The sequence below is a fragment of the Pteronotus mesoamericanus genome, unplaced genomic scaffold (assembly GCF_021234165.1).
Source record: "Pteronotus mesoamericanus isolate MK-2021 breed Mesoamerican mustached bat unplaced genomic scaffold, CSHL_Meso_final scaffold_1186, whole genome shotgun sequence".
In the NCBI taxonomy this organism is placed as follows: Eukaryota; Metazoa; Chordata; class Mammalia; order Chiroptera; family Mormoopidae; genus Pteronotus; species Pteronotus mesoamericanus.
Window position 1 is genome coordinate 5,070,782 of NW_026555302.1, and position 26,803 is coordinate 5,097,584.

The 26,803-nt window shown below is 43.8% G+C and overlaps 1 protein-coding gene across 1 annotated transcript in view; it reads right to left on the minus strand.

The window, feature by feature from the left end:
* Positions 1-928: 928 nt before the first annotated feature.
* LAMC1 (laminin subunit gamma 1) overlaps positions 929-26,803 on the minus strand; it is a 106,438-nt gene continuing 80,563 nt past the window's right edge. Inside the window, exons 12-28 of the mRNA XM_054587681.1 lie at positions 25,267-25,488; positions 24,969-25,157; positions 22,047-22,292; positions 21,378-21,531; positions 20,675-20,817; positions 19,525-19,703; positions 18,728-18,884; positions 15,114-15,319; positions 14,590-14,669; positions 12,871-13,008; positions 12,184-12,328; positions 10,985-11,134; positions 10,633-10,747; positions 9,030-9,229; positions 7,881-8,039; positions 5,549-5,648; positions 929-4,000 (exon numbers count right to left, since the gene is read on the minus strand). Coding sequence (XP_054443656.1) covers positions 3,744-4,000; positions 5,549-5,648; positions 7,881-8,039; positions 9,030-9,229; positions 10,633-10,747; positions 10,985-11,134; positions 12,184-12,328; positions 12,871-13,008; positions 14,590-14,669; positions 15,114-15,319; positions 18,728-18,884; positions 19,525-19,703; positions 20,675-20,817; positions 21,378-21,531; positions 22,047-22,292; positions 24,969-25,157; positions 25,267-25,488 — 2,840 coding nt within the window. The 3' untranslated portion in view covers positions 929-3,743. The remainder of the gene's footprint in view (positions 4,001-5,548; positions 5,649-7,880; positions 8,040-9,029; positions 9,230-10,632; positions 10,748-10,984; positions 11,135-12,183; positions 12,329-12,870; positions 13,009-14,589; positions 14,670-15,113; positions 15,320-18,727; positions 18,885-19,524; positions 19,704-20,674; positions 20,818-21,377; positions 21,532-22,046; positions 22,293-24,968; positions 25,158-25,266; positions 25,489-26,803) is intronic.

Consider the following 26,803-nt stretch of genomic DNA (forward strand, 5'->3'; position numbering starts at 1 on the left):
AAGGATTTATATGACGGGAAAGTGGCATGTCATCCACAGGGACACAGCGCTATATAAGCGGCAGAGGGAAGCAAAGCCCGCCTGCTGTCTCTCCGGTTCCAACAGTGTTCACCTGGGCTCAGGTTTCCCTGCTGGCTCAGCCCTCCAGATGGGCGGAGGTGCAATGAGCTATTTCTGGCTAGGCCAGCACATTCCTACTCACCTTTTCTTTTTATTCCATTACATGTTTGAGTGTTTCTCATCATCTGAAGAAAACTACCTTTAGCTAAACATGTGTGTATTTAAAAGGTGAAACAGCTTTTTACATATGGTTGCTAATTTAGGAAGCCCCAATGATTTAAGAATAATCTTCAGCAGTCACTGATCAAATTATGAGATTATACCAGGGGATAAACTGCAGCCAGCAGACCCAGGGCCTGTGTTTGTAAATAGTCTCATCAGGACGCAGCCACACACATATGGTCACAGGTTGTCCACAGCTGCTTCCCTCCTACAAGAGTGAAGTAGTTGTAACAGATACTGTGCAGCGGTGTCCAACCAGTGGCCCGCGGGCCACATGCAGCCCAAGAGGGCTGTGAATGCGGCCCAACATGAAACTTTAAATTTACCAAAAACATTATGAGATTTTTTGGTGACTACGTGTTGCAATGTATTTAATGTGTGGCCTAAGACAACTCTTCTTCTAGTGTGGCCCAAAGATGCCAAAAGGTTGGACACCCCTGGGACAACATGCAAAATCTCAAATAAATATTTGCCAACCTCTGGGCTATATCAAAGTATCCCAATCTGAGAAGGGTAGAAGAAAAACAAAATTACACACACACATACACACGGCATTGTGCTCAGGAGAGTAAGTAGCCGAGAGAAAACGTTGAGTAGCTTTACCTTCATCATATCTTTTAAAACATCTTCTGTCCCCAGTACTCAAGCCACACCAAATATAGAGGGTTACAAATATTCAGATTTTATTATAAATAAAATACTGGTTTTTTTAAACATAAAAAATGCCAAGTGTTGCATTTTATTCACCAACTTGGAGAGCAAGACTGCAGAAATGAAGGCAAATAGCTAAAGTGAAGGCACGTGTCAAAGGGCCACAGTTGGAATTAAAAAATAAAGTCCCAGGGGACAGCTGTATATGTCCCGTGACACCCAGCAGTCCGCAGCAGCCACCCTGTCAATTCTATTAATGCAAAATACAGATAACTGGAACCATACAATAAAACAATGGCTATATTGCAAGAGTGTAATCAAGGTATCATCTTATAAAGAACTTTTATTTAAAAATAAAATTCTGTTTAAAAATATACCACACAGATGGAGGAGAAAAGAAAAAAAAAAAAAAGAAAGAAAGAAAGAAAAAAAAAGCCAACAAATTCTAAAAATTTCACTGGGGCCTAACTAAGACTTACCGGAGTGAACCTGACCCATAGGCTAGATGAAAAACTACACTAGCAGTCTCTCTTCAGTCCTTTTCCTGTAACCTTGACCACAATGTCTCTGTTAGGAAATGGCCACTTGACAAAAGGAACTAGCTAGGAAACACTCATGTGACAACTTGGCAAGAACGAGCCATGCCTCCTGGGCTAGCCGAAGAGACCTGAGAGAAGCAGGAGAAAGCTCCGGGGTACGACAGGTGAAAACATATTAAGTCAGCTCTGGTGCGCAAGGGGAGATGGGAAGGGGCAGAACTGAGTTACACGGCTCTGTCTGCAGCACTATCCCTGATGCTACGCACTCTCAGTAATTACGCAATCTCTCATAAAATAGACCCCTGCGGCCGAAACCACTGCAGAAAGGGCATTTCTAGCTCCCTCCTGGCTAGAGCCACACTGATGTTGAAGATACCCCTCTGCACAATGTCCTCACTCCACCATGCCCGGCGGCCTGGCGTCCCTGCTCTGGAGCAGGCATGAAGAATGACACTGTGCTGTTGTTAGGGACACCAGGACTGCAATGGGACAGGGGTCTAGGTTCCTCTTGACACGGGCTGTGTGTGGAGGAACAGAGGCTGATGTTAACGTTACAGAAAGGGCACGCTGCAAACACAAGGCGAAGGACAAAGCAATGGGGACCAGGTACAATCCAAAGAACTGCAGATGGGAGGGGAGGAGGTGATCAGACACATTGTGCCAGGGAAGAGGAAAAGTGAAGTGAACAGACAGTGCCATTCTAGAAAGAGGAGGAAGTATATTTACATAAATTCCTTACTCTATAATCATGATAAACAAACAAAAAAAAAAAACATTCACACAAAAATATAAATTTGAAATAATTAATAGCACCAGTGTGTCAGATAATAGTTTCTTTCCCCCGCTACGCAAAGTACAAAGTTGCATAGTGTTAAAGGCAATATATGAATCTCAAAGGCAGGTTGGTAGGAGGAAAGGGTCGTGTGGCAGGGAATTGTCACACTGTGATCATAAAAGAAAACTGCAGAGCTGAGGATCAAAAGTTGAGAAGCCCACTAGGAAACTCCACTAAAGGGTCTTCCCTCGACACGTAAGAGGGAAGGGTCAGAGTGGGTCTAAACCACAAAGTGCAGGAACTAGATGGTGTCGGCAGCTGTGTGAACTATTGAGTGCAAGTATTTGCCGCCTGGATTTGGCAAGCCCTGTGTTTTGAGGGATTCTCGAAGACGGGGACATCAGAAGAAAATTAAGGCCAAGGGTCCAATGTTTCATCCCTTCCCAATGGAAGAAAAATGGACATACGGGATCCTGACAATTAGAGTTGCACCCACGTTTTATCCGTTTGCTAGAAAAGACTAGGGCTTGTTTTTCTTTTGTTCTGTTTGCCAAGATCTTAGGGACCAACTGCTGTTCTCTGCCAAGTAACAGCACTAGTTCCCATACTAACATACTAACAAAGCTCTAAGAATTAGGTTTTGAAGAGAAAACTTTAGTGGTTATCATATCCCTAATTCTTCTGCATAAACTCCATTGCTAGGAATACCAAAAGATGTCTGTTGGCAAGTACAAGTTGCCCATCCAGATTTAAATGATCAGCTGCCCAAAGATCTGAAAAAAGTTTATCCTCCTAGTCAATTATTAACATAGGAGAAAGTGTTCAGCCTACTTCTGCAGTCTCATATTCCCCTGGAGACTGTCATAAATAATTGCATCCTTACCCGGGGATGGCTCAGTGTCCTATACTCAAAGTAGCTAAAACAACTGGTGATGGCTCTTGACATTCTAAAGGACCGATACCTTTGGCACAGGATGTTGAGTTACTTTTGCTTAAAAGGGGGAGGGGCAGGGGATGGAGATGCATTTTCTTTAGCTATAGACTGGATATACTGGCCATCACAATGCCACTCTGAGCAGCCAAACTTTTTCCTTCATAGAAACAAGAGTACTGAGACTGAGGAGGTTCTGTTGGCATCGGTGAGCAAGGGAGGGCTACTTGCTCAGCCCCGGCATACAATGGTTCCCACGAAGTGCTTACGCCACTGAACAACGACGTAGGAGGCCACGTCCTTATGCGACTCGGAAGGGGAAGTGTGGGTAAGGGAGCGCCGTTAGTGGAAGAGAGACTTTATTAGATAAAACCCTTTGTTCCCAATTCACGATGTTTAATTTTGCTTCTCTTTAAACTTTGTGACTTTTCCTGGTTCAAAAGGACAGTGGTGGAGAGCAGCAGAGAAGTGGGGGTCTGAAAATGTAATCTTTGTGTTAAGGCACCGTAGGGCCTCACAACGGCTCCCCGCGGGGAGGGCTGCCTCCCAGCCCCAAAGGAAGACTCTAGGGCTTCTCGATGGATGGGGTGTTGAAGCAGCCAGACGGCAAGGTCTTCCTGATGTCCTCCAGGTTGCGGATGTCCTTCATGATCTCCTCGATGTCTCTGTTGTAGTCCATGATGGCAGCCTCCTGCTTCCTGGCCTCGTTCTCCAGGTCAGACACTTTCCTGTCTAGATCACTGACTTTCATTTCGTCTTTGGCTTTGTTCAGCGTGCCTTCGATCTCATTGAGCTTGTTCAAGTCCACTGTGTCTAGCTGCCCTGTAGAGTCAAAGAGGACACAGAAGAAAACGATTTTTCAAATCCTTCAGCAAGGATTATGAGTTCACCCCACAAACACCCACTCACCTTTGAATAAAGCCCACAGCTGCCACGAGGACCAGGCAGCCTGCAGACATGGATTGTTCCTCTTGCTCATGGGCATAAGCAACAAAACCAAGAACTGACGCTGGCCTAAGCCAGCAGGAATGGCGAGAACAAGGGATGACTACTGGGCTGGCTGTTTTCTCCTGAGAAAATGGTTTTTGTGAAATGTTTTCTAAATACACAGCTGTCATATTCTAGACTATAAACCTCATTTGTGGTTTTGAAGGTCACCTGGTGACATTTAATGCCTTTTTCATGCTTATAGGTGTAATCTGTGTGTCACTTAAGTGCCATATAATGTAAACAAAAACTTGTGAGCTAGAACCCTGAGCCCTTCAACACTCAGACTCCAGGGAAGCTGGGCTGGCTGATTCTGGAAGTCAGGTCCTGCTCTTGAGAGTGAGACACTACCAGGAGCCCTCCTATGGAAAATGGCCAGAGTTATAACGCTGAAATTATTTTGGGAAAGCTTCACTTTAAAATGAGCAAGAAAAAAGGTTCTTTTCAAATGAATTGCTTCCATAGCAAATGAAAGCAAACAGCTGCACAAAAATCAGCATTTGACACACATCGTACTTGATAAATTTCTCACAAGGCAATGGCCTTGTACAGGTGATTCTCAGATGCTCAGTAATCTGCCCAAGTTCTCACAGCTTACAGACAACAAAGCAAAGATTCCAACCCAAGTCCGACAAACTTTAAAATCCAGCTCTTTCTGCCATACAAAGCTACCTTGTATAGCTTGCTATCATTGAAAAACCATCTGCTAGCACATAATTTATTTTTCTTGCCTCTCTCCCCACCAAAAAAGAGACACGGACCAAACTTCAAAGGCTAGGAAATGAATGGACACTGCCCAGCCACAAAGCTGTCTGTACTGACTGAAGTATTCCCACTTTTTAATGGTGGTAAAGTACATCTGTCTTACAGTGACTTCTGCTCCCTATCAAATTGGATTAAAAGAGGGTTTCCTTGAAAAATCAAGCCTTCTCTTTCTTTTAGCATATAAGTATCAATCAAGTCATCAGATGATCCTTTCATTGGCAAATAAAGAGAATTCCAGGCAGTGAAGTCATCACCAGTAAAGTGTTCTTTTATCCTATTGCTGAAACCCTTTAAAGACACTGGCAGCAGGATGAGCTAAGAGCAATCACTGTTCAGTTGCATCATAAACCTCGACCAGAAACGAGCCGCTCTTTACTGGCAGCCCGTCTCCAAAATTTCGTGAGTCCCTGGACCACACACAGTCAGACTCCAATACTGAGGTCAGATTCCATGGAAGGGCCTCATAGATCCTCACTGAATTGATAAGACCTAAAGTCAGGATTCAGTTCACACAATAGTCACCTTACATATAATATCTATTTTCAGCCAACTAGATCAGATCCCAAGAGCAGTGCAAAGAATTCGGAGGAGGCCTAAAATGACTCTATGGCTACTCACCCAGCTGCTCTAGGAGGTCATTAACAAGGTTGAGGAGGCTGGTGACGGAGTTCTTGGCCTTCCTGGCATTGATCTCTGCTTCCTGAGCAGCCTGGGAGGCCTGCATGGAGGAGAGCCACAAATGACGCACAGAGTCCTGACGGCGTGTTTCCATCTTCTTGAAATATTCCTTCCCCAGGGAGCCAGCACGTTTCAGATGCTTTCCCCCTTTGTAACTCATAAAACCACCGTTTCTCACTGTAGGGTTTCTTTTTTTTGGGGGGGGGGTCATATCTTTATGTTGGGGGTGTCGCAATTTTTAATTCATAAAACAGTCACGAATAGGCACTCACTATGCCTACACTAACTGTGTGTATATTTGAAAGATCAAAATTATCTCCTTTTCTCTCATTCTCAACCAACGATTCATGGAGGTATATTCATAATGAAATCCACCAAGCAGAAACAAGTTATTTTTAAAGAAGGGGCATAAAAGCTACATTTTAGGCCCAAAATACCTCCTTCAGAACACTCTTAGGGACTTACAAATGTCCTATTCTGAGCCCTGCTCAGGTGGCTCAGTTGGTTAGAACATCATCCTGTACACCAGAAGTCTGCAGGTTCGATCCCCAGTTGGGGCATTGATCAATTGTTTCTCTCCCTCTCCCTTTCTCTCTGTCTAAAATCAATAAACATACACTTGGGAGAGGATTTAAAAAATAATAAAAAAAAAAAGGAAATGTCCTAGTCTCAGAAAACATTTATCATCAGCATGGCACTCTTATAACTGTGTCCCTGACCTGCACACGCCCGCCCGCATGCATGCACACACACAGAACACACACACTGGGGCAAAACAATTTACATTTTAGAAATCAACCCAAGGTAAATATGTTTGGGAAAATTCCATGAAACCTGAATAAATACACTTGTGCGTGAGTCACAGGAGATGGCCGGGGAAGAGGAAGTGTCTAAACATCAGAACACAGATGCTCTCACAAATCAATCCAGCTAGGACACAAACAAGCGGCTTCGAGCTCCCTGCCGCATTATTGTTTTTCCTAGTTTCGAGGTCAAGGCAACACCACATTTTTGGACAGGAACAATGTCAAAATTTTAGAAAGAAAGAGAGCAAGGGGTAAAACCCTTCCCAAATCAATGCTTAATCTTTGTGCAGGTCCTAGCCAGACACTCCTACTGAGCCTCACAGGCCTTTCTGTGCACAGAAGGACCCAGCTATGACCTGCTGAGCACAGCGTGACCGCGGTGACCCTGCCGCCCCTCGTCCGGGAACAGCCAAGAGCCTGCACTCTTTTGCTAAAAAACAAAACAAACCATGTTACGGACTCAGACCACACTGGCCCCATGCTGGCCTTCTGGGATCGATGGAAACATAGGTGGGATAGCGTATGTGGCGGTGCTTCGTGCCCCTTAGAAGTTAATTACCAAAAGAAGCAAACAAATGGGTCTTCTTTCCACCCTTTGAATTGAGTCTATACCTTTTTTTGAAGCTTATGAAGAGCACAGCCTTCTCCTTCTTTCAATAGGCTCTAAAAAGAATGTCTCTACAACCAGATTACTGATGAAATACACAGACCCTCAGCTAATACGAGAAATACGTATTTTTACTATGTGGGAATTTCCACTTGAGCCACACCTTGGTACGGAAATGTCGACAATCCAAGGAAAAAAAAAGCATAATAAAATAGAGTGTTTGCACAGGGATGCTTCCTGTTATCACTTCCTAAGTCTTCTTAACCTACATTAACTGGCTAGTATTGCTCCTTCCCACCCCCGGGTAGAAATGACCCGTAGTGAAGGACCTGTTTTTTAGCATGTGTCCTAACCAGGGACTGAACCAGCAACCTTTTGCTTTGCAGGATGATGCCCACCCAACTGAGCCACACTGGCCAGGGCAAATTTGGTACGTGCTGTCAGCTTCAAAAATGTCTTTTTACATAAGAAACTGATCTTTGTCCCTAGGGAGCAAGTTTGCTGGGAGAACAAGAGCAGGAAGGAAATGAACTTTTCATTGCATCCTTCTAAGCTCCTTTTTGACTTTCTATGCTCTGTGAATTACCCATTCAAAAACATAAACGCATACTCTTAAATATCCTAAAACCTCAGATGTGCAAAACAATGCTTCGATTTTAACTGAGAGCAGCTTCGGAACAGGACAATTGTGCAACAACCTGGCAGAAGGTCCAAATTCTTTGTCTTCTATGTAAGTTACTAACCTAGTTCTTGACTATAAAAACACAATGAGAAACAGAAGTCCGTACGAAAGAGACTCTTTTTTTTATGAAACACCCTTCACTTCCTGCCCACGAGCAAGTATATCAGCATCACGTACCATCCCTGCCATCATCATATCTTGGTCGGCATCATCTTGTTTTCGCTTCAGCTCCTTTTCTGCTTCCTGGAGTTGTTTCAACATAGTGTTCACCTCATTGTCCAGGTCTGTGACTTCTGCAAAAGTCCTTTCAGCTTCTGCCTTGGTGCTGGTGGCATTCTAGGCACAACATAAATAATGGTTTAAAAAGCTTTCCCATTCCTTAATCTGTCAAATGGCTCAATAGAACAGGGCAGTAGTTTATACTGTATATTGATTTATGTTATAATATATTTTTGTCTCTTCTCAATCCTTAACCTTTCATGTTCTGTTACTCCCATTTTTAGCTGTGGTCACACAGCTGACAAATGCTAAACATTTAAATGGGGTATATTTTCCACCACATCATATCGATTAGACCCACTTGGATGAATTTTAAATTCAAAGCTGGCCTTGGCCTTGTTCTACTTGGAAGTTCGTCATAATGTACAAAAGACCATTATTCTGAAATATGAATATTTTATACAATACAATCTGAAACTGATCGTTCCAAAGAAACTTAAAAAAATGTGCAATTCTCAAATACATAGTTTTAGAACCAGCACCAATCTCTCCTTTCAATAAAACAAATAGATTGGCCTGTAGGACAAAGCCAGTCTAAAGAAAGTATTCTTTACAATGAATAGAAGAATCCAGCAATGGCAGCCACAGGAATGCTAAACAGGTGGGCTTGGATACAGCAATATGCTTGAATGAGCAGCCTGAAAGTCATTTGGACTTGGCACTCTATACAAGACTGAAGAAAATATCTCAACTGTCCAAGTCAAAGAACTGCGTTTATTTAAAAAGAATCTAATTTTTTTGTAGAAGGCGGCTCTACAGAGGTTCCCGAAGCCACCTACCTCCTCACCACTCAGACCCTGTGGCTGAGACAGTAGAAATTTTAGAGTCAAAGGCCCTTTTCATCAATTCTGCCTCCTTGGTCAGTGTGGTTACCCGCTCTAATGCCAGGGGCGGGGGGTGGGAGGCGGGAACAAGGTCGCTTTAAGATCATTGTACTGAAGTCAAAGGAAAGATTTACGAGGCCTCTTGGGGGTCTGAAAGAAACCAGAAAATGACTGGAGAGATACATGAGCAAAGCCTTTGTTTTGAGGAGAGGCAAGTGCACACCTTCTGGACTGCGCTGGCGATCCTCTCTGCCTCGTGGGCCTTGTTCTTCGCCTCCGTGGCGTCCGCGGCTGCGTTGCCCAGGGCCAGCTGTGCCTCCCTCGTCTTTTCGTTGGCTTCAATTATGGTCTGGTTGATGGCCGGGATTCTCTTCAGTGCTTCCTCTGCAGCAGTCTTGTTATCGTTCACTCGTCTATCAAAGTCTAAAACAAGTTCATGGAATGCATTTGAACTAAGCTCTCAACGAGCCCAAAGGGAACCTTTCGGGGAGCTGCCACTGGACTTCACGTTATGAACAATGAAAGTTAGGGAGAAAAATGAGAAACAGCAGCATGGACTGAAATCTCAGAAAAACAAAGTGCATAGTTCTACACAGCAGATTCACAGGAATGAACACCTGATCCTGGAAAGCGAGTTCTTACCTGAAAGGTTATTGTCATGCAGAGTTCTGAGTGCGCCATCACTACCACCTCGACCAATATTAGAAGCTGCAATTTACTTGTGTTCACTATGTGTTCGCTGCTAAGTTCAGAGCTCTGTGTGTCTGTGATGCAGGCCTTGTATCATTTTTACATGTGAGAAAACTGAGGATTAAAGAGGTAGATAATTTCTCCAAGGATTCCCAGGAAGATGGGGCCTGGGGCTTCTAACAGGAGCCCACTGACACCAGGACCCTGCCACATCCAACCATTTTCCTCTCACGCTTCCCTGTGTATGGGACCTGAGGCTGCTGTATCAGAGAGAAGTCCAGGGCTACACAGTGAATTCAGAACATCTTTTTACCCGGGTGATAAAAAAAAGACACAAAGATTGAAATGCATTTGGCAGAAAAAATTTAAAGGTAAATTCACCAATAGAGGTCAGCTAATAGGTACATCAGGGTTATGCACATTATCCTACCATAAGAAAATTTCCTTTTTCTTTTTTTTCCTACTGAGGTGTGCAGGGGTAAAATGACATGAGCTCTGGTATTTTTCTTGGAAATATTTCATTAAAAATGTAAGGTGGATATTGGGGGATGAAGCAAGTGCAGTAAAAATCGTATAACTCTTGAAGCTGGATGACAGGTATATGGGATTTATTACCGTACAATAGTCCCCCTTATCTGTGGTTTTGCCTTTCATAGTTTCAATTATCAGCAGTCACCCATAGTCCAAAAATATCAAATAGGAAATTCCAGAAACAAACAATTCATTAGTTTTAAGGTGGCATGCTCTATACATGCTCTATAACATACATCTATATGTTATAATAAGATATTTTGGGAGAGACTGCATTTAATTCCTTTTATTATAGCACACTGCTATAATGTTCTATTTTATTGTTAGTTATTATTGATAATCTGCTACTGTGCATAATTTATAATCAAACTTTATGATAGGTATACTATCCATGGTTTTAGGCATCCATTGGCGGTCTTGGAACGTACTGCCCCACAGATAAGGGGCAAATGACTGTATATTCTTTCATACTGTATGTGATTAGAGAGTAAAGGGACTACATGGTAATGGAAAAAAAGACAATAAAAATTTTTTAGAAAAGGGAGACAGGAACTAGACCTTGTGGAGGAAGCATACAAATGGACCCTCATTTGACCCTTTCCTACCTTTCAGGTTGTTGAGAATGTCATTGGCTTCTTGTAAAGTGTTTCTTCCCCTTTTAGCAGCTTCTTCTGCAAGAGCCTTGGCAGCATCGGCTCGGGCTAGCAGTTGGTCGGCAGTCTGCGAACACACGGCAGGTCAGAGGCCAAACCGGCGAGGTTAACTGCCTCTCTCCTGACTGAGCCGGCACCTCTGGGCCACCGCCCTGAGGCCCGCAGGCGCCACGCAGAACGCCCTCCCCCACATGCCTTGGCGTTTGCCGCCTCTGCAACTCTGGCGGCATTACAGGCGCAGCTAACACGTGGACAGTTTCAAATTTTGCCCCGAGAAATGAAGCGGCCTGACAACCAAACTAACCTGCTGTTCGACCTTTCCGCTCTCCAGAAGTTTCTTTACTTCATATTCCTTCTCTCTCATGTCGTCTCTGAGGTCCTCATAATCTTTTAATTTCTGGTCAATCAGACGGTCCAGATCTTCGGCTTCCTTCTTTATTTTATTTGCCTCATTCTGTGAAAAGCAAATGAGATCATTACATTTAAGATCAAACAATGGATGAAAAGATAGGCTTAGTAATTCTACAATACTTAATACTCAATAGGTATTTTTAAAAGAACAACATTGGTCAAGATATGGACCTTACTGTAAAAAGTGAGGTACACTTTACACATGGTGAAATGCACAACTATTAGTTTGATGAATCTAGACAAATATATTTACCTGTCACCGACACCCTTTTCAAGATAAAGAATACTTCCGCCCCAGGAAATTCCCTTGTATCTCTTTCCAGTCTATTTCCACCTCCATCTTTCCACTAATGCAGTTCACTTGTCTGGTTTTCATCCTCACCAGTTAGCTTTGTCTATTCTCAAATTTCATGTATGTGGAATCATGCAGTATGTGCATGCCTACGGAGACCTAAACCTTTATGATAAAAATCAAGTCAATGCCTCAGATGTAAGAAATAAAACTTTTAATAAACTTCAAGTTTATATAAAAAAATTACTTCTACAGAGTCTGCTATGAGGATTCATGATTAGAGTACAGATGAAATAAAACACTTCCACCAATCCCAAAATGTTTTACCTGGCCCAGAGCATGCTAATATAGGGTTTTTGTTTGTTTGTTTGTTTGTTTGTTTTTCATTTAAACTGTTCTCTTTTATTTCTCTCTCCTTCTCAACCAGATAGTGCCTGGAAATTAATGGTCTAGGTGTACTTTGCTTTCATTAATCCATATGTATTATAATCTGGATTTACATTAAAAATTTTAAAGTGACTACTCAGATCACTGAAGTAGTCTTTGCTGTTTCATGCTTATACTCACAGGGTTCTTTACTCCAATCAGTTCTATTAAATATCTAAAACAGAACTTAACTTTACTGTCAGCAGGCGGATGTGGAGGTAGGAACCAGGGTAGGCGCCCTACAGCTGCAGGGCAGAGTAGCTCTTAGCCCAACTGCGTGTGTGTGTCTGTGGCTTGGGGGGCAAGGGCAGGGTGTGGATGGGTGACAGCAGTGACAACCAAAGCCCTGTGCAGACAGGGTGTCTAGCCCGTACCTCCAGGGCCTCCGAGTCCACGGGTGTCAGCTGGGCCACGCTGGCATAGATCTCCACAGCTTTGTCACCGGCCCTCTTGGCCTCCTCATGCACCCGGGCAGCTTGCTTCTCTAGATCCTGCGAGATATTCTTCGCCTGTTCATACCTACGGGACAAGAGATGGGCTTTAGTGAAAAACTCAGTTGTTTTTGGCATCTTAATATTAACTGGATTCATTTTAGTTTAAATCACTAGGACAGTATTTCCAAAACCTCAAAGAAAATGCCACATTAAAATGCTATTGTTTAATACTGACATAGCTGAAATTTGCATTTCACCTCATCTATTCAGAACATAGGGTTTACCTTATACTTTCCTCATTTTGGACACTCTTTAAGTATTGCAGCTTAAGTATCTTTTCTCTCTGTTATTACTCTTTGTCTCTTCTGTTTCCATTTACGCAATTTTAAGTATCATGGCTAGTCTTGTTCCCATTTTCTGCAGTTCAAGCAATTGCATCAAAGAAAATGTCCATCGCACCCCACCCCCTGCTCTAATTATGAAACCATTTGAAAAGCATGATTAACAAAAGAAATCTTACTGCATGGACACATGTCCTGAATTCACCAGCATTTCAATTTTTCATGGAACTGGTGTGATATACAAGAACAATTGAGTGGCTCTAAGCCACTTTGAAATTTCACTCACTTTCTGTTAAGCTCTTCAATCTCCAGTGCTGTTTGATTTTCTCCTGCCAGGGTCTTCAAAAGCAGATTATATGCCTCAGTTGATGTGTCACTGGCTGTGTTTGCCACTCGTACAATGTCATCAGCTTCTTGTTTATGGCTGGATAACATATAAGAAAAAATGAACCTTGAAACAGAACCATCTAATAGGGAAAGAAGCAGAACTTAGGTAATGCTAACATTATTATATGTACATATACTAACGTATATGCACTTCCATAAGTATCAGAAAATCTTATACATTTGGAATTTTGTAATCATTTTAGTGAGCCTGAGTTAAAAATAGTATTCTGTAATTTGAGAAACATAATATTTTCCAAGAAAATCAACACTGTAAAACTTAGAGGAGCAAATGTTTACATGTCTTCAAAAACTTACTTGTAATTAAGAGTAATTTATATATAGAAAAATATGTATGATAGCAAAAAATCATGTATCTACTCGTAAACACAAATCTAAGACCTAATCTATCTAATCACTACTCTGGTTCAGTTACTACATAGTCTTGAAATAGCTTTGACTATTTGGGTTTCTTACATGCAAACCCAATGACTGGCCAAGAAAAGCAACTTGACACCAAATGGCAAGAAACATATCAACAGGCACTCCAGCCAAATAATGAATTTCAGCTGCATAACCACTAGGCATTTTTTTATTTTTTAGCTCTAAAATCTCATATTACATTATCGCACTGCAATATGTAGCCATTCTTTTGGTATGGTAAACTTTCCTTCAAAATCCAAGTATGTAGTACACTGAAATGAACAGAGCTCCAAGACCCAAATTTTCTTGGGAGCCTTCCATAATGTTCTCTGCTGCCTTCTTGTAATCAGAAAATCATGGCTAGGAAACCATGAATGGTCTATGAGCTAAGTTGCACAGCTCACACATCCACAAGTAACAGAAAGAGAGCACACATTTAAGCAAGATGCCAATGTAACTGCCCTAGACACTGAGGCCGGAATTCCAGCATCAGTCTTCTTTAAGCATTCCACATCCACGCGGCCGGCAGGCTGCTCCGCAGTGCATTCAGCGAACGCTTCCTAAGTGCCCACTGTAGGCTACACATTGTTTTAGGCATTTAGGACTTCAGCTGTGAATAAAACACAAACATGCCTGCCTGCACGAAGCTTCCATTCTAGCGATTATATTTTAATAATTTTTTTTAACCTGATGCCCCCTGTAATTTAAAGTCTTCCTAAGAAATTACATTACACTTAATTTTTTTTAAAAAATCAGGAATAAAATAGTCTGTTTCATTTGGCTGATTTTCAAATGTGCTGTGGCTTAGTAAATGTTTTCTACTGAAACCTGAAAAGTCAAACATTTTTATTAAAGAATTAAAAAAAAATTAAAATAACTAAATTCTACTGAGCTTCTTAGTTATCGATGAACTTTAAAGTTTTAAAATTAAACCTCTAGAAATGTCATATTTTTTTTTCAGATGTGCAAATATAATTTCCCTTGAAGCCATCATACTCTAACATTCAAAGTAAATATTCTAATTTCAAATTAAAGAGAAGAAAAGACATAGCTAATAATGTTTCAGACAAGAGAGCAAACTTTGCAAGAATGAGCCATGTGGAAAGGGTTTGTTTTGCGGGCACAGGATGGGAGAACGTGGTCACACCACAGGAAAGCTGTAACTTAACCTTTACACAGGGATCTGGAGATTACCTACCGTTCAGCAAGCTTTCGAGCCTCTTCTGCCAGAAGGGTCATGTTGTTTGGGTCCCCCGTAGACTCTGGCTGTGTGATTGACTGAAGAGGAAATAAACAAAGCACTAGTTTTAAATGACTGAATTATTTAATTTTAATAAAGCAAGTCTCAAAACTAAATTTCTTATAGTGTCATTTAGAAAAAAAAATGCCTCTTCTTAATTTCAGAGATCTTCAATATCAGCGTCCTTAACTGTAGTTTAGTACTTCTATTTTCAGTAAGGGATAAAAGAAGCTAAAATTGCCTAGAGCCATAGAAAGAACAAAGCTGGAGAAAGGACCCAGATGCCTTTGGGTTTTTATCCAGTTCCTGATAACAACTGCAGGAATACTATGAGCAACGTGGCTTTCTAGCTCCAAGTTTGAAGACAAATAAAAAGACACAAGGAGTCAATTTAGTTGAAGGGGCCACAGACCTCCTGCAAATTACCAGGGAATGTGCCACCCCCACTCGCACACCCACCTCAGAGCGTCCCGATCACTCACCACATTGGCAACGGCAACCTTTGCTTTCTCAAGTTCCCTGGTCGCGATTTCAATCAACTGCTCAGTGCTTTCCACCCGGGCACGTGCTTGTTCAGCCAAGTTTCCAGTCTCTTCGATGGTATTCCGGATATTCTGTAAACGGCTAATTTGGCTGGATAAGGTGTTATTCACTCGCTGGAGGCGATCCAACAAATTTTGGTCTACATCTGCAATGGCAATGCAGAAGGGGGTGCATGAATTACCCGAAGCGGGAGGGCATGTCACCTCACACGGAATGTGAGCCAACACAGCATCTTCCTGACAAGTCTTCCCTAAGCCCATCAACAGAGGGGGTGGGCCAGTCATCACAGTGCCCGGTCACACGCGTCACGCTGTGTGCTGCCCCACGTGTGACGATGAGCTCGTCTTTCTTATTCATTACTGTATCCCCAGTTTCATACAGTGATCAGCATAGAGAAGACTCCCAAGAAATGCCTGCTGAAGGAGGGATTTTCATATTCTAGCACATGCCAGAATTCATCATAAAAACACAGTGTGAAGAGCACTGGCAGTCCTGGGAGCCAGCCATTTCTCTAAGCTAGGAAACAAGTAGGTTCGGATGTTGACGTTTGGCAAATTAAATTCATTTTGTATTTTAAACTAAATAGACTCTTGCTGTCACTCCCTACCCCCTGGCATGGCTGTGCAGAAAACTGATTTCTGCTTTTGAAGAGTTCTTCAAATTGTTCTTTATTAATTCAGCCCATTCAACTTAAGCCTCATACCTGGGTCCTGATAGATCAAAAGATAAATATAAGCCCATACAAATATAATTCTGTCATTATGAAAATTCTCACACCATGAAGTTATATTAATATATGAAAACTAATAGGTAAGCCCTATTCAAAACTGACTAGTTCTTATTTTCAGCATGATGCTCAGTGTTGGCATCTAGATTTTCCAAGGAATGTAAAAAATACGAGAGGTCAAAGTTAAGATCAACAAAGAAAATTTACAGGTTTGGAAGACGGCAACTTGTAAGCAGGGCCAATGAAATCCATGCGCAAAGTTGGTGTACTGCAAACTGTTTGCCTAACTCCACCCAGCAGCCCTACTTAGATGACTACTTAAACAAGTCTTGGATAAGCTAAAGATTTTAAAGAAAATACAAAAGATAAAAACAAGCTGAAGTCGCAGGAGATCATTTAATTTCGGAGGCATAAGCAGCCCATGAAGTTATGGAAGCCCTTTCCCTTTCCAGGGGCGTCCGACCCGCGGCCCGCGGGTTGCATGCAGCCCAGGACGGCTGTGGATGCGGCCCGACACAAAATCGTACATTGACTTAAAGCATTATGAGATTTTTTTTGTGATTACATGTTGCAATGTATTTAACGTGTTGCCCAAGACAACTCCTCTTCTTTCAGTGTGACCCAGAGACACCAAAAGGTTGGACACCCCTGCTAGACCTTCAAGAATGTAACAGCTATCAATCTCTGTGGACAGTTCTTCAGAGAAACAAAGAATCTGAAAAGAGAATAGATATCCTAACTGGTAAAATCCTTTCAAATGCCTTCCAATTCCATGTCTCTAACTACAAGACCCAATGGCACCATATAATCTCCCTTTAAAGCTGAAGAATAAACACATGTCGGAACTACAAATGACTACTTCGGGATAGTCCGAAAAGATAAATCACTACAAAGATATTTTTATTTTTGGCTAGTTTGAACCCAAGTAGGAAGGTCAGCCAGGAATTCCATGAATAAGGTCTCAGTGGGAGCAGATTTTAACCCCCGCCTCACTACGGTGCTCCCAAAGCTATCAGAAGCGGCTGTCCGCTACGCTCCCCACTGTTCAGGTAGCTCAAGAGGAATATGATGGCCATGTCCTAGCAGAGCCTGTGTCCAGGAGGATCACCTGCTTGGCAGAGGAAAGTAGCGAGTCATTGTGGCCGAACGGAGCTAGACGTAGCTGGGCTGCACTGAGCCAAGGACCTCAGGTGAGGGGCAGCGCTGGGTGACCTCCCCTTCCTGCCCCGATGACTCACACGTGCGGGTGGTGCTGGCACCAGAGCCCCACGCGCACCCCATCCCGCAGGCGGGCTGATCCGCACTTCGGAATGACAACCCCACATTCAATTCTTCAGTGCATGTGGCAGAACAGAGGCGACTTTGTTGTTAATAACAAAACACGTGTCAAATATTGTTGCTGGGGAGTGAATATCCCAAAACACCACATTTGTTTATATAGAACAGGAAACATTTAACTCTTTGTAATGTATGCTTACTACTTAAAATGTTACAATCAAAACAAAAACACCTAGAGTAGACACGTATTGCCATCTTCCTTTATATTTCAATTTTTAAAAATCTACCTCATAGGACAAATTCTGGATTCTCACATAAAAATTAAGTTGGCCAAGAGTAGATGTACCCAATTACTTCCTTCTCTGTGTTGATAATTTTATAAATCAAAATTCTAGATATTGGAGATATTTACAACAAGAAATCAGGAGTATGTCTAGTTTTTGTTGACTTGTATTTTAACAGGGAGACTTCTCAGACTCCAAGTGGATACATATCCATACAGTCAGCAGGGAAGTCCACCATGTGGTCCAAGTGTGTACTAATGTTAGCACACATTTACACAGAGTGTCTGGGGACGCTGTGCTTCAGTGATGGAAAGCCCTGAATCAAAGTGACCTCAGCCACATGGTGAGCACCTCGACAGAAGGAACAATGTCTCATTCATCTTTTCCTCGCCACTTTTAGCACAATGCCTGGCACACTATGGGCGCTCAACAGATGTAGGAAAGGGCTTGTCCAAATTCAGGGGAAAGCTTCATTCAGAGAGTTAAGAAATCAAAATAAAAATCTAAAGGGATTTAAAAAAAAAGCAAGTCAATTGTTTAAAATAACATTTCTTTACTTTTGAAGTTGCAACACTGTTTCTTTTAAAGTCAATAAAATATCTTAAAATAAACTGTTTTCTAAATCTGAAGTCAAACCCTTTCTGCCTATCCTCTGTCTCATCAGACAGGACTGATCTACCAAGCTGCAAATGATGTTAAATATGCACGTGATATAGAAAATATATACTTTTATATATACTAGCACATTTGCTTGCTATGTGTTAAACAGAAAATTTCGTAAGTAGGTCCTAATTTCTAATCTTTACTTTTGTAAATACTAAGTGTTATACATTCAGTAGCTGAAGACCACCAATTTTCCTTACAAGAGTCCTTTCTAAGGAAATAAAGCAGTGCCTAAAATAAATTCTAACTTGCAAGAATGATAGAAAACCAACGTTAAAATTTTCTCCTTAAAATAATGCACACCTTCAATGATTTTTAAAAACTCCTTGGAACACTTCGAAAAAACTCATAAAACAGTTGGAATTTTACCATCTACTACTATTTTTATGGGAGAATTTCATATGTTTACTATATCTCAAAACATGAAGTTGACAGATTCTTGTATTTTCACATATTGTTTAAAAACTAATTCATAGCCTACAGATATAGTTGGAAAAATCGAGAACGACTTTTATAAAACCGTACCAACCCACCCTGACTTAGGAGCAATCTCTAAGACTGGCGTGCCTCCAGGAGGCTACCACGGCAGCGTCCCACGCACCTTTGGCATCCTGGGCCTCGCGAAGCAGCTCCGTCACCTCTTTCTCTGCTTCCTTCAGGCGATCCTCAAAGGCTTGGTCTGTCACCACTTCACCCCCAGCCCCGAGGTTTGCTATGAGATTCTCTAATTCCTGAAGCTTCACCCGATGATCAGCAACCTAAACACAACGAAGGAAGAAAAGGAAAAGGTAAGACACACGGGAGCTCAATCGCCCTCCCTGCAGGAATGGTACTCAGAGGCGCTCTCTGAAATGCAGGACTAGACACTCCACACACGTCTCCTTGTACACAGACAGCAGGGGTAGGCTTTCTTTACTTCTCTGGCTTCAAAAGAAAAAAATGGCAAGCCCAGTCCATTGACTTCACTTTTACTTCTATTTTTCAATTTTGTCTTTCTGTTAGAGTTTACATTCAATATTATTTTGTGTCAGTTTCAGAGGCACAGCACAGTGGTGGGACAATCGTGAACTTTACAAAGTGGTTCCCCTGCTAATTTCCAGCACCCACCTGGCCCCATACATACTTATTACAATATTCACGACATTCTCTGGGCTCTACTTCATTTGACTTTAAACACTACGTGCGGAGGATTCGCCAGTTCTGACCTCGCGCTTACATTTTAGATCACTGCCCTGATATTCCCACCGGCTCTCTGACGGGCACCTCAACACGCGACTTTGGGAACGGGGACAGTGTCTACCTTGTCCACCATGATTTCTCCAGGGCGTGGGGCTCAGGGAGAGGCCATTCAAAGTCCGCACTGCAAATGAGTGAATGCGCGCACTGTTGACAGCTCACCTTATCCTTCACCAGCCGGTAACACGCCGGACATTCCTGGCAGCCAGGCCAAGACCGATTGTAGAAATAGTTCTCTTCACATTGGTCACAGCGGTTTCCCACGAAGCCCTCTCGGCATTCACAGCGACCATCGTCTTTGCACTGAAGTGAAAGAGAGCCCTCAGGATGACAGTCACAGGCTGCAGAATGAAGGGGAACGAGGACATAATAAGGAAAAGAAGGAAGAGTGCATCTTCTTTGAACTCAGACTGTCACTAAGCTCATTGCACCATCTTTATAAGCAGACTTAAAAAAAAAAAAAAACAGGCTGATGGATAAGAAATTTAATGCTTAAGTCTCGATAGCTGAGAATACAGGTATTTTTCCAGCAAAAGTAAATTTTAAAGTAAAATGTGATCCTTTGGAGGGGGGTGGATGTCATGTTTCTAATAATTATAGAAAGTAGTCTATTAAACGAGTCAGTGCCCTTCTCGTGCAGGTTGAAAATTCATCTCTCTGCTGTTTAGTATTATTTCTCTTACTAAGGAACTAGAAAACCCAAGTGCTGATGTTTATTTTGTATTATTTTATAGTTTGCTCATTCACTTTGTTCTCTGAACTGAATCAACGACTTATGCTATGTTCCACAGGAGAAATGAAGGAATTCAGAAAGCAAAACCCCAAGCTGTTGTGAGGCCTAATTCCAGGCAAGTGTTTGTGCCAAGGAGAAGCAGCTGTTTACATGTAACCGCACCAAAAGCGCCCCAAGGGTGGGAAGCAAGCGGCAACTGCGGCCAGCAAGTCAACGAGCATGTTCTGAGCGGAATCTCTCCCTGTTTCTCTATCTGTGCTAAGAATGTGGTCAATAAAAAGTTTTATTAAGCACAGTAGGAAAGCTAGGTAATCAAAGAGAGATCTTCCTTCGGAAAAATAAAAGATTGGCAGGAGGAAGAATCAGGAATGCTGTAAAAGAAGACATAAATAAGGAGGTTGCCAAGAAACCAGGGAAGCTCTCAATCCCTGGAGTTTTAGAAAAGGGTAATATCCATCTAACGAAGCGTCGCTATGATAGATCAGCCCTGGCCGGGAGCCGTGTGGCAGGCTGGGACTCTCCATGGCTCCACCCGGAGTTAGGAGGGCTTTAGGGCTCTCTGCCAGCAACACCCCTTACGTTTGCAGCCTTCCGGTCCGAACCCGAAGTGGTTGACCTCGCAGCGCTCGCAGTGCTGACCGGCGATGCCAGGCTGGCACTCGCACTGGCCGGTGCGGATGTCGCACTGGCCATTGGTGGAGCCCAAAGCGTGGCAGTCACACCTGAAAGGAACACGTGACAAGTAAGGAAAACAGAATGTAAGCAAACTTTTTTCCCCCTTTCATCATAGGACTGATGTAATTTGTAACATAAAACAACATTAAGGGCCCCTGGGCCCCTGAGGGTGAAGTAATTTTTCAGTTCTATTCGCAACCTCTTTTTCTAACCTTGCACAGAAACACTATTATTCCACGGCTAGACCCACTGCCTCGGTCTCCGACGTGGCACCACAGAGGCACTGACCAGGGACTTTGAAGACCAGAGCCGCCCACCTGCCACTCGGGAAGGTCTGACTCTAAGCATCTCCAAAAAGACCTTGTAGTCCATGCGTGAAAAACAAACAATGTTGTCAGGTGACTCTAACACAGCCAGGGCCACTGGGCTCCACTCTTTCTCCCATTAGCTTAGTTACAAGTCTCTGGTACTGCCTCCACCGGTGTCTCGCCTCTATTAGGCGCCACGTAATTCCTGAACAAAGTCAAGCCCATGATAACTCATAAATGTGCATCTCTTACATAAAAAAAGCAACGGTTACTTCTACTAAAGGCACCCGACAGCTCACCTCTCACAGCCTTTCCCGCTGTGCAGGTTGTAGAACCCGGGGTCGCAAGCGCCACAGTCGCGGCCGTTGACGTGAGGCAGACATTCGCACTGCCCAGTGACAGGGCTGCAGGTGCCCTGCTGGCGCAGGGTCCCGTAGGGGTTGCAGTTGCAGGCTAAGGGGGGCAGACAGAGACAGCGAAAGGGGCTCATCACCCGAGAGAAATACTAAAATACAAGCAACTCAAACAGACTCTTCAGGCCTGTGCTGTCCAATACGGTAAGTAGCCACTGGTCTCCTGTCGCTATTGAGCACTCGAAATGTAGCTGCTCTGAGCTGAGATGTGCGGAAGAGGTGAGAAGCACACCAGACTCTGAAGACCTGGTGTGTGTGGGGGGGGGGGGGGGGGGGGGACATACATCTCAATAATGAATAACTGGGTACTTGTTGAAATGACAATAGGTTAGCTCTAGTAGGTTAAATAAAATGTATTAGTAAAACTAATTTCACCTGTTTCCCTTCATTTTCATGTCTCTACTAGAAAAATTTAGATGACATTAGTGCTTCGCCTCTTTTTCATTGAGCAGTGAGTGCTGCTTTAGACCAAACAACTGTAAATATTTAAAGAGACCATACAATGACGTTCTCAGAGTGAGTATAATGGTGACAGTCTGGCTGGTGGCTGATCACCTTTGCATTTGTCTCCTGGGTTGGAATTCAGCGGATTTCCAAAAAATCCGTCCTTGCACCGGTCACAGTAGAAGCCGGCGGTGTTGTAGATGCACTTCAGGCACTCTCCCGTCAGGCGGTTACAATTCCCAACTGCGTTGGGATCGATGTTGTCGTTGCACTGGCACAGGCGGCAGAGCCGCACAGGGCCATGTCTCCCCAGGGGGTCTCCAAAGTAGCCGTCGTCACAGAGCTCGCACCTTTTACCTGGGCACGAGACAATCCGATGTTACAAAAGGAAGGCCTTAGATACTTCTGGTGCCGCTGGCTACAGAGTCTGCTCACAGCTGACCACTGGTCAGACAGTTGAGAGCAACCGTCAGTTGGGAGGTGACGTGGTGCAGTGGACGGGCACCAGCCTAGGAGGGCAGAGGACCTGGGCTGCGGTCCTGGCCCTGGGCCAACCAGCAGGGTGCCCTTAGGCACATCTCTATTCCCTCATTGGAAAGCAGCACCTGATTTGCCTGCTTCACATCAATTGTTCTGAGGATTCCCTGAAATCACACACTGAAAGGGCTTTGTGAGGCAGGCCCACGGTTCCTAACCTCTCCAGTTCCAAGGGACGGCACATTCATATATATTTGTTTTTGTTGATATTAAGAAAGATGAAAAGTGACTCTTGATACCATGACCCTCCTATACTGTACGGTGAGGAGGATCATTCTATTAAAAAGATAAAGGGCTAATTCTACATGAGCAGTGTCAACTAGCGCAGACTCTGACCATTTGAGAGGGCCGTCTGCCACTCACTTCTATCATAGCTCAGGGAGCAGAGAGAGAGGTTAAGTAACTTGCCCACAACCAAACGGCCGAAAGACAGTAAGGGACACACGAGCCAAAACTTAGGGCTCTGTCCACTGTGCTAAACCCATTACTCGGCGAGGCAGGGAGACAGGACAGTGGTCCGGGCCAGGATGGTGGCAGCAGAAGGAATGACAAGGGGTCAGATTTGAGGTAGAGCCGGTCACCGTTGCTGGCTGACTACTTCTGGGAAATGAAAGAGAAAAGAATCAAGGCGATGCCAAGGTTCAGACTGAGCAACTAGGTAGACGGTAGTATTCTTACCGAGATGAACGAGACTGGGGATGGAAGAGGGCTGAGGAAAAAGAGGAAACCAAAGATTTAGCTTGGATTTGCTTAAATTTGAGATTCCTTTACCACCTGAATCAAGATCATGGCAGAAGAGAATCGGCACATTTAAGTTAGCAAGACTTGAAGAGCATTTAGTAGAGATACTATCTACAGAAGTGTGGGCAGAGTGTAGGCGACCACAGGTGGGAGTAGCATCTGGGATGGTAACCTGGGGGGTGGGAGTGGGCGGTCAGCAGGCTCCAAGTAACTGAGACATAGCGGGTGGGTGGAGGGAGCAGTTAACAGAACCTAACAGTTTCTACCTTGACTAGAAAGAACTGTTTGGAGAAGGTCGCCTGCCAGGAGGAGCTGAGAACCTGGGTTAAGGTCACCAAACCATGAGGATCCTACAGAGAGGGAGGCTTGGAATGAATACTCTGCCCAGGGAGGCTGCCGTCTGTTGTGGTGCGTGCAGGTTTTGTTGGGTGGAGGCAGATGAAGGCTGGATGAGGAGGGGCATGCGGACGGCTTCTGGCCCACCACCCGACTGGCGATGGTGCTCGAGAGAGGGAGGTCAGGGCTGGAGAGAGAGATTTGGCAGCTGTAGCACAGACAGGATTTGAGCCCTAAAGACGGGCTCACCTGCAGGCAGAATATCAAGTTCACGTGAGAGCCCTAGGTTGAGAATCAGAAGTGACTGAAGGAGACCCAAGAGAAGAGAGGTAGAAGGAAACCTGTGAGACTGTTTTTAAAAAAGGCAGGAAAGAGTCAGAAATATAAAATTCGACACCAATGTCCTTTCCTTATTTTCTCAACTATCTTAAGCAAATGATCGAATCTCTTTGTTGCAATGCCCTTGTGCTCGGGAGGGGTCAGTGGAAGGGTGATGGCGTGTTTGGATGTTGCCCAATGAATAAAGAATGTTTTGATGAAACACAAGAGATACAGATTCCTAGCTCAGTGTTTTTGTTTTGTTTTGGTTTTTTTTCACTTATTTTTATGCTCTGTGGCAACATCTCTGGAACAAAAGTTTGGTGATGGAGTCAAAGGCTGTATCAGAAGCCCGGCCAGAACCTCCCCACTAATGGAGGCTGAAGTTGAGGAAAAACGCAGACAGTCACCAGTGAGCCGCAGCTCCTTGCTCAGCCGGCCCAGGCGGGCAGCTCCTTGAAGAGCCAGGAAAGATCTCGTCTATGTTCTTATCAAAAAGAAAGAAACTCAGAGAAGGGAAACACTGGCCCCTCCAAAGCTACAGAAAAACGAGCACATTTTCCCAACTACATGGGATGGGCTCTGATACTCTGAAAGAACTATTTAGAGAAAGAATGTAAACAGATTTTTAAATGACCACTCTACATCAAGAAGCCCAGGGTAACAGCCCCACAGACCAAAAGCCAAGCTTTGGCTCTTGTCTCATGAACAGGAGTGTGTCGTAGTGGTTGTCATCTTTGGGGCCAGGATGCCTGGGTTGAAATTCTAGCTCCTCCCATGATGAGCCTTCAGGTCTCTGTGCCTGTTTTCTTAGCTGGAAGCGGGGGATGAGAGCAGAACCCACCTCACAGGGCTGTGGGGATTCATGGAGCAGGCAAGTACCAGGCCATAACTATGTTCGCATTAAAAGTGCCTGATATGCATTTTATAAATCTGTAATAAACCTGTTTTTTCTATAACACCTGGCCTACTAGGAAGAGTGCAACCATTAAGCCAAACAAATGAACAAATAAACAAAATTGTGGACACCCCCAAAGCTTGTCTTCCCCAGGTGTCTTTAAAGGACAGGGCCCTGCAAGCCGACGGGCAGGGCGGACTCACCGGTGGTGCCCGTAGGGCAGTTGGTGCACACCACCTCCTGTGTCTTCGGGACCACCGCGCAGCTGGAGCCCCCAGGGCACGGGCAGGGCTGGCAATCAGAGGAGGTGCCTGCGGTCGAGTCCCCGTAGTATCCGTCACTGCACTTCTCACAGTGGGGGCCGGCTGTGTTATCTCTGCAGTGACAGACCCCTGTTTGGAGAGCAGAGGGGAGACCCCAGGCCGGTAAGACAATGAGCGTTTCCTCCCCACCTGCCAAAGAGAACTCAGGCCTAACAGCCCCCAAAGGGCATCTGCTTACCTGTCTCAGGGTCGCAGGTCTCACTGTGTCCATTGCAGGTACAGAGCACACATGGACTGTACGGCCCGAGGCTCGGAGTTTCTCTTCTGTACCCCGAGAGGCACGACTCACAAAACTGCCCTCCATATCCCACAGGACAGGTGCAGGTCTCTACCCAAGTTGCAGGGACCCCAGGCCCAGGACGAGCGCTTGCCAGGGTGACATCATCCAAGTACCCAGCGCCTGCGTGTCGTGTGGGAAAGAGAATCCCTGAGCTGGCTTCTGTTGTCCAAAAGCTCACGAAAAGTCAACAGCATTAAAGAGTAACCACACCCAAAATTCCAGAGACAATCAACTATTAACTAATTCATTTCTTGGAAAAGACAAGTAGAAAATAGCATTTACGACAATCATGTGGTAGCTGGTGCTTTGTCTGGAGTAACAGTTACAGCAAACTTAGGTTTTGAAACACACACACACCCGAGATTGGTGGATTTTACAGTTTTCCCAGTCATCAACAATGACAAGCATCCATTGGACCATCATCTGGGGCAAGGTGAGACAAGAGCGGGAACACGGAGGACAAAAACAGGCACCGATTGTAGAGGTCGAGGATGACAAGGCAGGCAAAGCACCTGTCAACAAGTACCACTCAACTATATTTTTTACCCTGCATAAAACAGCAAAATAAAGCAAACAAATTCTAATACTTAGGGCTACTTTAATGAGTCTGCAATTGTTCCGAAGCTACCGTAATTGCCACATATCACAATGCTTTCCCATCTCCAGAAGAAAATAAAAATAGAAGAAGCCTTATGTTGGCTTAGACCAATGGTTCATCCAACTCCACAGCAGGACCCTCCCGCGGAAGAGGCAGGTCTTGATTAGGTCATCACATTTCCCTTTAATTTCCGTCCCACTCCTGTCTCTGGCAGCCTATTTTCAAGTATATTTCCCCATGTTATCATATATCATTTGCTCCTTATATAATTCTTAGAACTTGCTAACCTGAGGCTGAGGGGCACCTCTCCTATTACTGCCTTGAACTTAGTTAACTTTTAATATGTTCATGGCTTTTTCCAACAATTAGATCATGAGATTCATTTCCATTGGCTAATGTTCTCCCAGCTCTAAACATTCTTAAGCCTCCCCATCCTAAAAGTATTCCTGCTTTCATCTTGTCCCTACTCCCGAATAATAACCTATTTTTTTTTCTTCTCTTGTAGCCAAACCTCCTCAAAGAATAACCGTTATTTCTTGACCTTAAAATTATTACGGCACTGTAATCTAACTTCAGTTGCAACACTTCTTAAAAAACAACAACAACAAAGAAACACCTCACCAGTGGTTCCTCAGTCGCCCAATGTAGAAACCAATGGGGTTATCTCCTTAAACTTGTTAATTGTTTCTCCTCCTTAAAATTCTTTTTCTCTCTTGAGGCTCAGGGCATGGTCCTTAAATAACTATGTTTCCAGAATTGCATGTTCTTTTCTTTCTTCCAAGTTTCCAGGCTTAAAAATTACTGCCCATATGTTGACAATCTTTTAATTCTAGACCT